This window comes from Mirounga leonina, unplaced genomic scaffold (assembly GCF_011800145.1).
Source record: "Mirounga leonina isolate KUSES-001 unplaced genomic scaffold, KU_Mleo_1.0 Mir_200, whole genome shotgun sequence".
In the NCBI taxonomy this organism is placed as follows: domain Eukaryota; kingdom Metazoa; phylum Chordata; class Mammalia; order Carnivora; family Phocidae; genus Mirounga; species Mirounga leonina.
The window spans coordinates 12,110,073-12,124,535 of record NW_023270503.1 but is presented as its reverse complement, the minus strand read 5'-3'; the positions used below and the strand labels follow the sequence as shown (position 1 = coordinate 12,124,535).

The following is a 14,463-nucleotide window of genomic DNA, read 5'->3' as shown; positions in this document are numbered from 1 at the left end:
GATTAGGCATCTGCCTGCAGCTCAGGTCATGATCTCGGGGTCCTGGGATTGAGCCCTACATCAGGCTCCCTGATCACGGGGGTGTCTGCTTCTCCCGCTCACTTGGCCCCTCCCCCTCAACTCATGTGCTCTCTCTCTCTCAAATAAATAAATAAAATCTTTTAAAAATCAGTTATTAATCTTCTGATATAGGTTACAACAAGCATCATTTTTTTAAAAATTGTATTATGAACAGAACAGTATAAAGAGATATGTAATTATTTATTTGTGAAACAAATGTTCTGATGAAGAGGTAACAAGAACTCCTTAGAACCTCAATTTTACCCTCAGGTTTGAAACATTAATAATGTTTGAAATAACAGGTTTTAACATGTTACTCATCATTTCTTGAAAAAAGAATTTTAATCTGAAATAACCTCAATTGCTAGAATTCCAAATTAATAATCTCCAAGGCCAAGTGTATTTGGCTGTTCTTGATCACAAATGATATTCTTAGTCACCCCATCCTTTGCAGAAAAAGGACATTACCTGTATCAGAAGTTCTTACCTGGCCCTCTCCAACTGTTTCAGTGTCAATTACTGTGATGATGCCTGGAACCAAAGGACTCCGCCTGGAATTACTATGGAGGGCAACATCGTCTTCGGTCACACCTGAAGGCAGTGTGCCTGTCAGCTGAGTCACCACTTTCCCAACCATTGTCAAGCCAGTTTTCAATGTCTATACAATGAAATGTAAAACATATGACTTCACATCAGTATTTGGATTTTAAACAGAAATATGCATCTCGTTAATTCTCCTACCTTTTAAATTCCTTATTCTCTTACAAGCCTATATATAGCAGTGAACTGTCACAGAAACTCAGTCTGACTTTTCATATGATCTTAAATTTTAGTTAGAAAATCAGTATTAATTTGAGTGAATGCTGTCAGTAGAATCCCCAAGTCAGCATAGTGAGAATAAAGCCATAAGCAAATAATTTTTTTTAAAGCCATAAGTAAATCATTAAAGAGCTTTGTTTCACATGAGGGAACAATTATATTTTTATTTAAAAAAAATATTTCTTCTCTCCCCTCTTTTTTTTTTTTTTTTTAAGATTTTATTTATTTATTTGACAGAGAGAGACATAGCGAGAGCAGGAACACAAGCAGGGGGAGTGGGAGAGAGAGAAGCAGGCTTCCCGCCGAGCAGGGAGCCCGATGTGGGACTTGATCCCAGGACCCTGGGATCATGACCTGAGCTGAAGGCAGACGCTTAACGACTGAGCCACCCAGGCGCTCCCTCTCCCCTCTTCTTAATGCATATAACAATGGCAAGATTTAATTCTTTCTGATGGCTGAATAATATCCCATTGTGTATATATACCACATCTTCTTTATCCATTCATGAGTCAATGGACATTTGGACTCTTTCCATAATTTGGCTATTGTTGATAGTGCTGCTATAAACACCGGGGTGTGTGTGCCCCTTCAAATCAGAATTTTTTGTACCCTTTGGGTAAAAACCTAGTAGTGCAATTGCTGGATCATAGGGTAGTTCTATTTTTAACTTTTTGAGGAATCTCCGTACTGTTTTCTACAGTGGTTGTACCAGTTCACATTCGCAACAACAGTCTAAGAGGGTTCGCCTTATTCCACATCTTCACCGACATCTGTTATTATTTTTTGAAATATTATAAATCTAATTTTAAATCTATTTCTTAGCATGAAAAAGCCTTACCAATGGTAGAATGCCATTCCACCAGTGGTAGAATGAAAAAGACTATGCTTCCAAAGTAAATCTATAATATGTTGTTATATAATATTGTGCATCAAGATCAGGCATAGATACCTATTCCTATGCCATAGCCACACATCACAGGTGGGCCAGACAAGAGCCCCACATACTCCCATGTCACAGCCACAGCCCTACCAGAGTAGGTGGGCAGACAGGTGCAGCTCACACAGGAGATACCCCTTGAGCACCTGGCACTGGTGGCTAGGAAGGATAAGTGCTTCTGAGCCCCACGAGCTATCTCCTACAAAGGCCACTCCTTCAAGACTGCTAGAGGTAGCTGATGTGCCTAATACATAGAAACAAACACAGAAAGGCAAAATGAGAAGACAGAGGAGTATGTTCCAAAGAACAAGACAAAAGCTCAGGAAAAGACCTTAATAAAATGAGATAAGCAAGAGAGTTCAAAATAATGGTCATAGAGATGCCCACCAAACTCAGAATGAATGAATGAACACAGTGAAAACTTCAACAAAATGAGAGAAAATATTAAAAAGTATCAAATAGAAATTACAGAGCTGAAAAATATATAAACTTAACTGAAAAATACCCTAGAGGGGTTCAACAGCAGACTAAATGAAACAGATCAGTGAGATAGAAGGCAAAACAATGGAACTCACTCAGACAAAGGAGCAAAAAGAAAAAAGATTTAAAAAATGAAAACCTTCGGAGAATTTCAAGCAGAACAACATTCACATTATAGGGTTCCCAGAGGAGAAGAAAGAAAAGGCCAGAAAAATAATTTTTAAAAAATAATAGCTGAAAATATCCCTAATCTGGGGAAGTAAACAGGCATACGGGGGGAACCCTAGAGAGTTCCAAATAAGACAAACCCAAAGAGATCCACACCAAGATACATTATAATTAAAAGGGTAAAATTAAAGAGAGAATCCTAAAGGCATCAAAAGAAATACATACAAGGAAACCATATAAGACTATCAAGATTTTTCAGCAGAAACTTTACAGGTCAGAACAGAGTGGCATGACATATTCGAAGTGCTAAAAGGAAAAAACTTCCAACCAAGAATTCTCTACCCAGCGATTGAAGGGGAGGATGCCTGGGTGGCTCAGTTGGTTAAGTGACTGCCTTCAGCTCAGGTCATGATCCCAGAGTCCTGGGATCGAGTCCCACATCAGGGTCCCAGCTCAGTGGGGAGCCTGCTTCTCCCTCTGACCCTCTCCCCTCTCATGCTGTTTCTCTCTCTTGCTCTCTCAAATAAATAAATAAATGAAATCTTTAAAAAAAAAAAAAAAAAGAATCGAAGGGGAAATAAGAATTTTCCAGATAAGCAAAAACTAAAGGAGTTTATCCTTGCTAAAATGGTCTTACAAGAAATGTTAAAGGTACTTCTTTAAGCTAAAAAGAAATATTTAATATTTCATAACAAGGAAAAATACAAAAGTAAAACTCTCATTGGAAAAGATAAATCTATAGTACAGACAGTGGATCAATCACTTATAAAGCAAGTATGAAGGCTAAAAGAGAATAGTAATAAAATTAAAACTACAGGGGCGCCTGGGTGGCTCAGTCATTAAGCGTCTGCCTTAGGATCAGGTCATGATCCCAGGGTCCTGGGATCGAGCCCCACATCGGGCTCCCCTGCAGGGAGCCTGTTTTTCCTCTCCCATTCCCCCTGCCTATGTTCCCTCTCTCGCTGTGTCTCTCTGTCAAATAAATAAAATCTTTTAAAAAAATTAAAACTACAATTGGTTAAGGGATGCATAAAATAAATGATGTAAAATATGACATCATTACCCTGATACCAAAACCAGATAAGGACACTATGAGAAAGGGATATTACATGCCAATATCCCTGACAAACAAATATGCAAAAATCCGTAACAAAATATTAGCAAACCAAATTCAAAAACACATTAAAAGGATCATATACCATGATCAAGTAGGATTTATTCCAGAGATGCTAGGATGGTTCAACATCCACAAATCAATGTGGTACACCATTTTAACAAAATGAGGGATAAAAATCTTATGATCATTTCAATAGATGCAGAAAAAACATTTGACAAAATTCAACCTCCATTTATGATAAAAACTTTCTTTTTTTTTTCTTTCTTTTTTTATGATAAAAACTTTCAACAAAGTGGGTATAAAGGGTACATACCTCAACAAAGTAAAGGCCCTGTATGATAAACTCATAACTAGTATCATACTTAATAGTGAAAAACTGAAAGCTTGTCCTTTAAAATTGGGAACAAGATCAGAATTCCACTTTCTCCACTGTTATTCAACACAGCATTGGAGGTCCCAACCACACCAATCAGGCAAGAAAAAGAAAAAAAAGGCATCCAAATCAGAAAAAGAAGTGGTAAAATCATCACTATTTGCAGATACACAGAAAACCTCCATCAAAAAACTGTTAGAACTAATAAACAAATTCAGTAAAGTTGCAGAATACACAAATATACAGAAATCTGTGGCGTTTCTATACACTAATAACAAACTATCAGAAGAAGAAATTAAGAAAGCAATGTCATTCACAACAGCATCAAAAAGAATAAAATACCTAGGAATGAATTTAACCAGGGAGGTGAAAGCCACATACACTGATGAAAGAAACTGAAGAAGAAACAAATAAATGGAAAGACAGTCCATGTTCATGGATTGGAAGAATTTACACTGTTTAAATGTCCATACTACCCAACGCAATCTACAGATTCAATGCAATCCCTACCAAAATTCCAGTGGCATTTTTCACAGAACTAGAACAAATAATTCTAAAATTTGAATGGAACCATAAAAGACCCAGAATAGCCAAAGCAAACTTGAGAAAGAACAAAGCTAAAGGTATCATGGTCCCTTATTTCAAACTATAGTACTACAAACCTATAGTAATCAAGACAGTATGATACTGGCATAAAAAACACACACATATCCATGGAACAAAATCAATAGCTGAGAAATAACTCCCCAAGTATACAATTAATTTATAACAAGGAGGCCAAAAACATACACAGTGGAGAAAGGGCAGTCTCTTCAATAAATGGTTCTGGGAAAACTGGACAGTTATGCAATGGAATGAAACTAGACTTACAGATGTATTTGTGGACCTGACTCCAAAAGCAAGGGAAACAAAAGCAAAAATAAACAAATGGGACTCTATCAAACTGAAAAACTTCTGCACAGCACAGGAAACCATCATCAAAATGAAAAGGTTTAATGGAAGAAGACATTTGCAAATCATGTATCTGATATAAAACCAAAATACATAAAGAATTCATACAACTCAGCAACAACAATAACAACAAAAAAATAAAATAAAAAAATGAGCAGAGGATCTGAACAGACATTTTTCCAAAGAAGATACAGAGATGGTCAAAAGACATGAAAAGATGTTCAACATCACTAATCAGCAGGGAAATGCAAATCAAAACCATGATGAGTTATCACTTCACACCTGTTAGAATGACTATTATAAAAAAAAAATAAGACAAATAGCAAGTGCTGGAGAGGATGTGGAGAAAAAAGAACGCTTGTTAGCTGTCGGTAGGAATGTAAACTGGTGCAGTCAGTACGGAAAACAGTATGGAGATTCCTCAAAAAGTTAAGAATAGATCCACCATATGACCCAGGTATTCTACTTCTGGGTATTTACTCAAAGAACAGGAAAACACAAATTCAAAAAGATATATACACCCCTATGTTCACTGCAGCATTATTTACAATAGCCAAGATATGGAAACAACCTAAGTGTCCACTGATAGATGAATGGATAAAGAGAATGTGTTATATATATAATATATATATATACTACTTAGCTACACAGAATGAAATACTGCCATTTGTGACAACATGGATGGACCTTGAGGTTATTGGGCAAGGGAGATAAGTCAGATAGAGAAAGACAAATACCATTTGATTTCATTTATATATGGAATCTAAAAAAACAAACAAAAGAATATAAAAAAGATTCACAGAGAATGGATTGATGGTTACCAGACAGGAAGGTGACTGGGAGGTGGGCAAATGGGTGAAGGAAGTCAATTTGATGGTGATGAATGGTGACTAGACTTTTGGTGGTAATCATTTTGTAGTACATACAGATGTCAAATTATAATGTACACATAAAATGTATATGTTATATACCAATTTTACCTCAATTAAAAAAAAAAAGATTTGGCATGTGGAAATACAGTCTCCATCCAAGATACCAATCACTAGATGAATAAAACATCACAAAAGATTAGCTAAGAAGGTTCTTTTTTCTCTGGTAACAGAAAACAATTCAATGTAATGCTTCTAATATACTATTTCAATTAAAGACAACTTAAGATGTTTTATAATTACATTTTAGTTCCATTTCATTCGAAGGATAAAGACAAAACTAACTCCTGTGAGTTTTTTCTTTTATGTGAATCTTATCTGATTACTGCTATTTGCATTAACAAACAATAATGTTAAAGTAATGGGTTTTTGTGGGGTTTTGTCCCACAAAGAGAAAAAAACTAAAAGAAAGAGAAAAGCACGTAATTCATAAATACCTAAAAAAGATTTAACCAGCAGAGTGAAAAGAAGTAATCTAGATTACATGGACATATCAAAAATTATGTAGAATACACACATTCAGAAATAATTTTTTTCCAATTCTCAAATTGTGAGAAAAATTTTTATTAAAATACTGCAAACTAATCTTTAATGAAATGACTCTCTTTTCAGAATAATCATGGAGAATATGCTCACCTATATTCTGGCATATGCTATAACTAAATTTTAAAATGAAAATTATTATAGACATGTTATTTCAAATAATGTTTCATAAAAGATAGGCAAAGAAGGGACAGGCCTAAATGTGATTTAAGCAACAATCAGATTGGAATTAATAAGGAAATGTATTTTCCAAGGAAATTTTCCATTAAAACACCATATAACTAACACTAGCAATATATGTATTATTTTACTGTAGTATGTCCCGTGGAATCTTTACTGTGAACTTGTCAAGGATCTTAACATAAATGATCTCTACAGATTTCTTCGAACACCTCAGGTTTATAGAAGAGAAAATTGAGGCTACAGAAGTTAAGTAAAACAGCAGCTCAAACAGCTAGCCAATGACAAAGCCAGAATTCAATCAATTCAATTCAATTAGACGGTCTATCTCCAAAGCCTGATTTCAACCACCATCCAGTATTGCCTTGTATTCTATTCCTGTTACTACTTGTGATCTCACACTTCATGAATTCAGAACACAGATGTAGACAGGGCGGGGGGGGAGGGGGATAGGGAAAAATGAAGACTATAATAGTGTGTCCTAATAAATACTTAAATAAAATGACCATCAAAGCCATTTGCTGAACTCAAGCAAAAAGATATAACTTACTGCTGACTGAAACCATGAAAAAGCCACAAATCAATTGTAATTCTTCTGTTTAGCGCTAAAAACTCAAACTGCAGTGATTATAAAACACATTAGCATTCCTCAGTTAGCAGCCAAACATTTTTTCAATAATTCACAAGCAATGACTTACACAAAGTCTGTTAGAACGTTGTCAAGAAGGTCTCTGAAGGACCAACAAAATCAGGCGCCACTGTGTACTGATGTCAAAGCTGGCTAGGAAGCCTGATTAACCTCTGAGATGCCTCAGCTGCAGTACTCCATCAAAGCTAATGGAGATGCTCCCACTTAAACAGAGCTATCCCTTTGTCAAAGGAATTCGCCCTTCAGGTTTAAAGTCTGGTTGTATATCCTCCCCATTTGCCCTTGAGCCTATTATTTCATGCTTTTATATCAATGAATAGGAATAAAACTAAAAGAACTGGAGCACACAGAAAGTGGGAAGAAGTGTACCAAAGAGACCACAAGATAAAAGGAAAAGTCAATATAAGAGAACTAGGAAAAAAAACTCCAGAAAGGGGGAAAACAGAGTAGTATATTTCACCGTCAAAGGCTCACATCACATGAAGAGTTATTGATAATTCTCACACACATACACCAAGAAAACTTACAACTACCATTTTATTAGTGGACAAAAATCTAAACCCAAAACTTAACAGTCATCAAATCTGCACTTTGTATAGTAAGTGACAAGACAGCACTACCTATCATAGCTCATTAACTTTCAAAATAAGGTATAATGCAGGGGTGAAAGGGGTCCTGGAAGTTTCCTGCATCAGCAAAGACCTTTGCTTCTAGAAGAAATTTGTTTCCATGTTAGAATCAAACACACTGATAAGAACTAGTGTCCAGAAGAAATATATAATGCTATTCAATAATGTTCACATACCATATTTAGATACCTAAATCACCTCAGAGTAATTAGTCTTTTGATTAGATTTTAGCCAAAAGAGCCTGTACATACCTGATGAGTCCCTCGACATACCAAGAAGGATGAAGACCCAGTAAAAATTAGAAATAAAAAAAATCTGATTTGGCCAAAGGGAGAATATTAAATTAGACTGAGTGTCTTCACAGTCTGAGGTAGCTAAAAAGTTTATTATCCTGACAAATCTTAACAAGAGTTATTCACAGAACTAAATTTTATCTTGTAGGAGAGCTGAATGTAAGGCTACACCAACTACGTCAGATAGTCCACCCTGACCAAAAATTCAAATGAGCATGGTACTTATTCTGTTCTGTGCAGACAGATTTGCCAAAGGGTCACTAGTCATCTTTAACCTTTCTCATGTCATATCAGTTGTCTTCCCTGTCCATTAGCGCTAATGGTGCTGCTCTCACAAAAGCTGTTAGTTGTCATTAAGAAGTTATCAGATAACCAGGGAAAAAGGGAGGCATTTTTATTAAATCAATTTACCACACTGGCGTTAGAACACATTAAAAGGAATAATCAAATAGGACAGATATATGGTAATTAGGAAATACGGACCAAGATTTTATAAATGTATCAAAATAATGCAATTTGAATTATTTCAGTTTTAAACTTTTCCCCTTAGCACTGCCACAGAGAATTCATCACCATTATATTCTAAAGAAAGCCACATAAATTATTTGGAAAAGCAAAGGGAAAAATCTAAAAATATAAAGATTAATTTTAAGTGCTATTTGAAAATCCAGAAACTATAAAAAAGATTATTTCCTCTAAGGAGACCCAAGTACATACACAATTAATATATTTGTACTTAAAACTATATGGTGAGACAAAAAATAAGAATAAAAATTTAATAATTAATCCTTCTATATAACAAAGCAGTTAATCTCTATGGAGTCATATAAGCAGGTGTCATCAGTGAGAGAAAAATATTAATGATTACTCTGAGAAAAAGTGATTTAACAAGCAAAGTGAATATTTTAAGATTAGTATTTTCTTTTTTTTTTTTAAAGATTTTATGTATTTATTTGACAGAGAGAGACACAGCAAGAGAGGGAATACAAGTAGGGGGAATGGGAGAGGGAGAAGCAGGCCTCCCGTGGAGCAGGGAGCCCGATGTGGGGCTCGATCCCAGGACCCTGGGACCACGACCTGAGCCGAAGGCAGACACCCAATGACTGAGCCACCCAGGTGCCCCTAAGATTAGTATTTTCTTAAGGAGGACATACTACATGGCTTTTTAAACATTTTCATGTTATATCTCAAAAAAATGTATTATCTAGAAATGATAAAAGTGGTAAGAAATATCAAGAAATTTTATTTTCTATTTTCAATAATGGCAGGCTAGGTAAATCAGGTCAACCCTACCAAAGAAAACAAGTAGGGTAACTGGGGAGAATTTTTTTTCCAACTCTGCTTAAAGGTACTAAATATTTAACAAGATAGTAAAGAGTTACTAGATCCAAATCCAAAAGAACAAGAAAATCCAGACATGTGAGCAGGATAGTTAGGCCTAGATGCATCTCATGATTCTAGAGGAGGCTTCTAAGAGACTGAGTGGTGCTTTTGATGGACTTGTGGTAGTAGGTGGTCATGTCCAAGGAAGTCTACCTGGTGACTTTCAAACCTCCATGGTTTTTTTTGTTTGTTTTGTTTTGTTTTAAATATTTATTTATTTTATTATTTTCTTTAAAGATTTTATTTATTTATTTATTTATTAGAAAGCAAGAGAGAGAGAAACAGCATGAGAGGGGAGAGGGTCAGAGGGAGAAGCAGGCTCCCCGCTGAGCTGGGAGCCTGATGTGGGACTCGATCCAGGGACTCCAGGATCATGACCTGAGCTAAAGGCAGTCGCTTAACCAACTGAGCCACCCAGGCGCCCTAAACCTCCATCTTTTTGGCTAAGACACAAAGGAATATACAATAGAAATAAGAGAAAACCTGTAGCAATCAGGATCTCACAGCTATTTCAGGTGAGCTTTATTTAAATAATTTAATTAACTCAATCCCTGAAATTGGAATTAGAGGATCCAAGACTGATAGTGCTGCCAAACTCTGGTATCTCAAACTCAAAACTGTTTCTAGGTTCACAACATCAAAAACTAAGGTAACTAACATAAAAATTTAAAAATTAAATTAAATTAAAAAAAAATCTGGCAAACAAGGAGTCAAGACATCATTAGTGACAACCAGCAAAAATAACAAACAATAAAAATACCCCCAAAAGAAGCCAGACACTGGAGTTATCAGAAACAGACTTTAAAATAACCGTGCTTAGTACATTTAAAGAGTTTGGTACTTTGAGATAAAACTGAATTCTAGAGAACCAAAAACTATCACTATTTACTAAAAGATTTTATCAATGTATATATGTTTGATTTTATCAAGCCCAAAAAGTATATATATTAAGATAATCATATAATTGTTCTCCTTTTATTCTGTTCATGTAGCAAATTATATTCATTAATTTTGAGTAATAAGGCAGCCTGTATTGGAATTATCCCACTGGATTGTGACATTATCCTTACAATACATGTTTAATTTTTTTCTGCTAATATTTTGCTTAGGATTTTTCATATTCATGAGTAAGAGAGGACTATAGTTTTCCTTTTTCATAATGCTCTTGTCAAGTTTCAGTATCAAGGTGATCCTGCATCATAAAACAAGATTAGGCACTATTTGACTCTTTTATTCTATGGAGGAGTCTTTGTAATACTGCCATTGTTCACTCTTAAATGTGAGCATTCTCTGGAGAAGGTTTCTAGGTCTGAAGATCTTTGGTGAGATTGTTCTTTTCTTAGTAAACTTTTTTATTCCCTTATACAGAAAAGTACAGGAATTATAAGAGTATATCATGATGAATTTTCACAAGTGAATATGCTAATAGAAGTATAATACATAATGTAATAGTAACAAAGACAAAAAATATATTTATAATTACACTACTTAATTAGAGAAGTCATTTTGATGTACTTATCATGGAAAACTGCAACTACTTTATACCTCAGAAGGCTAATTTACCCACAAAGTTTCTTATATCTAATAACTTATTAGGAGAAATTATCATTTGGGAGGTAAAATCATCTCAACTTTCCAATCTTTCCAATATATAATATCCACATCTTGGAAGTGAAACGAAGGATCATTCTATTTCTGGGAAAATAACTAAATACTAAACACTAATACTAAATACCAAAATAATTTAATATTTTTAAAAGAAATCTCAAAATATTCATGGTAATGCAAGAGTCCATAAGTACATAAACATTATATAAGAAAAATGTTTTCAAAAATATTTCATGGCATGGGGCGCCTGGGTGGCTCAGTCAGTTAAGCAACTGCCTTCGACTCAGGTCTTGATCCCAGGTCCTGGGATTGAGCCCCAGACCGGGCTCCCTGCTCATCGGGGAGTCTGTTTCTCCCTCTCCCTCTGCCCCTCCCCTTGCTCCTGCTCTCTCTCTCTCTCTCTCTCAGATAAATAAAATCTTTAAAAAATATTTCATATAAGTTACACATAAGATAAAAAAAAAAAAGCAGTATGTAGGGGCACCTGGGTAGTGCAGTCAATTAAGCATCCGACTCTTGGTTTAGGGTCAGGTCATGATCTTAGGGTCATGGGATCGAGCCCCACCTCAGGCTCTGCACTCAGCATGGCATCTGCTTGAGACTCTCTCCCTCTCCTTCTGTCCTTCCCCCACTCAAATAAATAAATAAATCTTAAAAAAAAAAAAAAAGAGGTGTATAATATATGACTGGATTTAACTATCCAGTAAGTCCAAAAAGACTATCAAGAAATAGGTGACTTTTGGGCGCCTGGGTGGCTCAGTTGGTTAAGCGACTGCCTTCGGCTCGGGTCATGATCCTGGAGTCCCAGGATCGAGTCCCAGATCAGGCTCCCTGCTCAGCAGGGAGTCTGCTTCTCCCTCTGACCCTCCTCCCTCTCATGCTCTCTGTCTCTCATTGTCTCTCTTGCAAATAAAGTCTTAAAAAAAAAAAAGAAATAGGTGACTTTACAGCAGAAGAATGAAACTGGACCATTTCCTTACACCACACACAAAAATAGACTCAAAATGGATGAAAGACCTAAATGTGAGACAGCAGTCCATCAAAATCCTAGAGGAGAACACAGGCAGCAACCTCTTCGACCTCAGCCGCAGCAACTTCTTCTTAGAAACATCACCAAAGGCAAGGGAAGCAAGAGCAAAAATAAACTATTGGGACTTCATCAAGATAAAAAGCTTTTGCACAGCAAAGGAAACAGTCAACAAAACCAAAAGACGACAGAATGGGAGAAGATTTTTGCAAATGACGTATCAGATAAAGGGCTAGTATCCAAAATCTATAAAGAACTGATCAAACTCAACACCCAAAGATCAAATAAGCCAATCAAGAAATGGGCAGAAGACACAAACAGACATTTCTGCAAAGAAGACATCCAAATGGCCAACAGACACATGAAAATGTGCTCAACATCGCTTGGCATCAGGGAAATACGAATCAAAACCTCAATGAGATACCACCTCACACCAGTCAGAATGGCTAAAATTAACAAGTCAGGAAACGACAGATGCTGGTGAGGATGCAGAGAAAGGGGAACCCTCCTAAACTGTTGGTGGGAATGCAAGCTGGTGTGCCACTCTGGAAAACAGTATGGAGGTTCCTCAAAAAGTTGAAAATAGAGCTACTGTATGACCCAGCAATTACACTACTGGGTATTTACCCCAAAGATACACATGTAGTGATCCAAAGGGGTATGTGCACCCCAATGTTTATAGCAACAATGTCTACAATAGCCAAACTATGGAAAGAGCCTAGATGTCCAATCAACAGATGAATGGATAAAGAAGATGTGGTATATATATACAATGGAATATTATGCAACCATCAAAAAAAATGAAATCTTGCCATTTGCAACGACATGGATGGAACTAGAGGGTATTATGCTAAGCCAAATAAGTCAAAAAGAGAAAGAGAAGTATCATATGATCTCACTGATATGAGGAATTTGAGAAACAAGACAGAGGACCATAGGGGAAGGGAGGAAAAAATGAAACAAGATGAAACCAGAGAGGGAGACAAATCATAAGAGACTCTTAATCTCAGGAAACAAACTAAGGGTTGCTGGAGTGGAGGGGGGTGGGAGGGATGGAGTGGCTGGGTGATGGACACTGGGGAGGGTATGTGCTATGGTGAGCGCTGTGAATTGTGTAAGACTGATGAATCACAGACCTGTACCTGTGAAACAAATAATACATTATATGTTAAAAAAGAAGAAGAAGAAGAAGAAGAAGAAGAAGAAGGAGAAGGAGAAGGAGAAGGAGAAGGAGAAGGAGAAGGAGGAGGAGGAGAAGAAGATAGTAGAAAGGAAAAATGAAGAGGGGGGATCAGAGTGGGAGACGAACCATGAGAGACTATGGACTCTGAGAAACAAACTGAGGGTTTTAGAGGGGAGGGGGGTGGGGGGATGGGTTAGGCCAGTGATGGGTATTAATGAGGTCACATATTGCATGGAGCACTGGGTGTTATATGCAAACAATGAATCATGGAACACTACATCAAAAACTAATGATGTAATGTATGGTGACTAACATAACATAATAAAATTAAATTAAAAAAAAAAGAAATAGGTGACTTTACAGATGGCTAACAAACACATGGAAAAATGCTCAACATAATTCATCATTAGGGAAATACAAATCAAAACCACAATGAGATACCACCTCACACTGGTCAGAATACCTAAAATTAACAACATAGGAAACAACAGGGTTGGTGAGGATGTGGAGAAAAGGGAACCCTCTTAACACTGTTGATAGGAATGCAAACTGGTGCAGCCACTCTGGAAAACAGTATGGAGGTTCCTCACAAAGTTAAAAATAGAGCTACCCTATGACCTGGCAATTGCACTACTAGGTATTTACCCAAAGAACACAAAATACTGATTTGAAGGGGCACATGCACCCCAATATTTATAGCAGCATTATCAACAATAGCCAAATTATGAAAAGAGCCCAAAATGTCCATTAACTAATGAATGGATAAAGAAGATGTGGAACAGGGGCACCTGGGTGGCTCAGTTGGTTAAGCGTCTGCCTTCAGCTCAGATCATTATCCCAGGGTCCTGGGATCAAGCCCCACATCGGGCTCCCTGCTCAGTGGGAAGCCTGCTTCTCCCTCTCCCACTCCCCCTGCTTGTGTTCCCTCTCTCACTGTCTCTCTCTCTGTCAAATAAATAAATAAAATCTTTAAAAAAAAAAAAAAGATGTGGAACATATGCACAATGGAATATTACTTCGGCATAAAAAAAGAATGAGTCTTGCCATTTGCAGTGAGGTGGATGGAACTAGAGAAAGAGAGAGAGAGAGAAAGAAAGAAAGAAAGAAAGAAAGAAAGAAAGAAAGAAAGAAAGA

General features: G+C 36.4%; 1 protein-coding gene across 10 annotated transcripts in view; it reads right to left on the bottom strand.

Moving 5' to 3' along the window:
• BCAS3 (BCAS3 microtubule associated cell migration factor) overlaps nucleotides 1–14,463 on the bottom strand; it is a 598,224-nt gene that overhangs the window by 424,174 nt on the left and 159,587 nt on the right. For all 10 annotated transcript variants that reach the window (XM_035026671.1, XM_035026672.1, XM_035026670.1 and 7 more), the window contains exon 12: nucleotides 548–718. In XM_035026671.1, coding sequence (XP_034882562.1) covers nucleotides 548–718 — 171 coding nt within the window. The remainder of the gene's footprint in view (nucleotides 1–547; nucleotides 719–14,463) is intronic.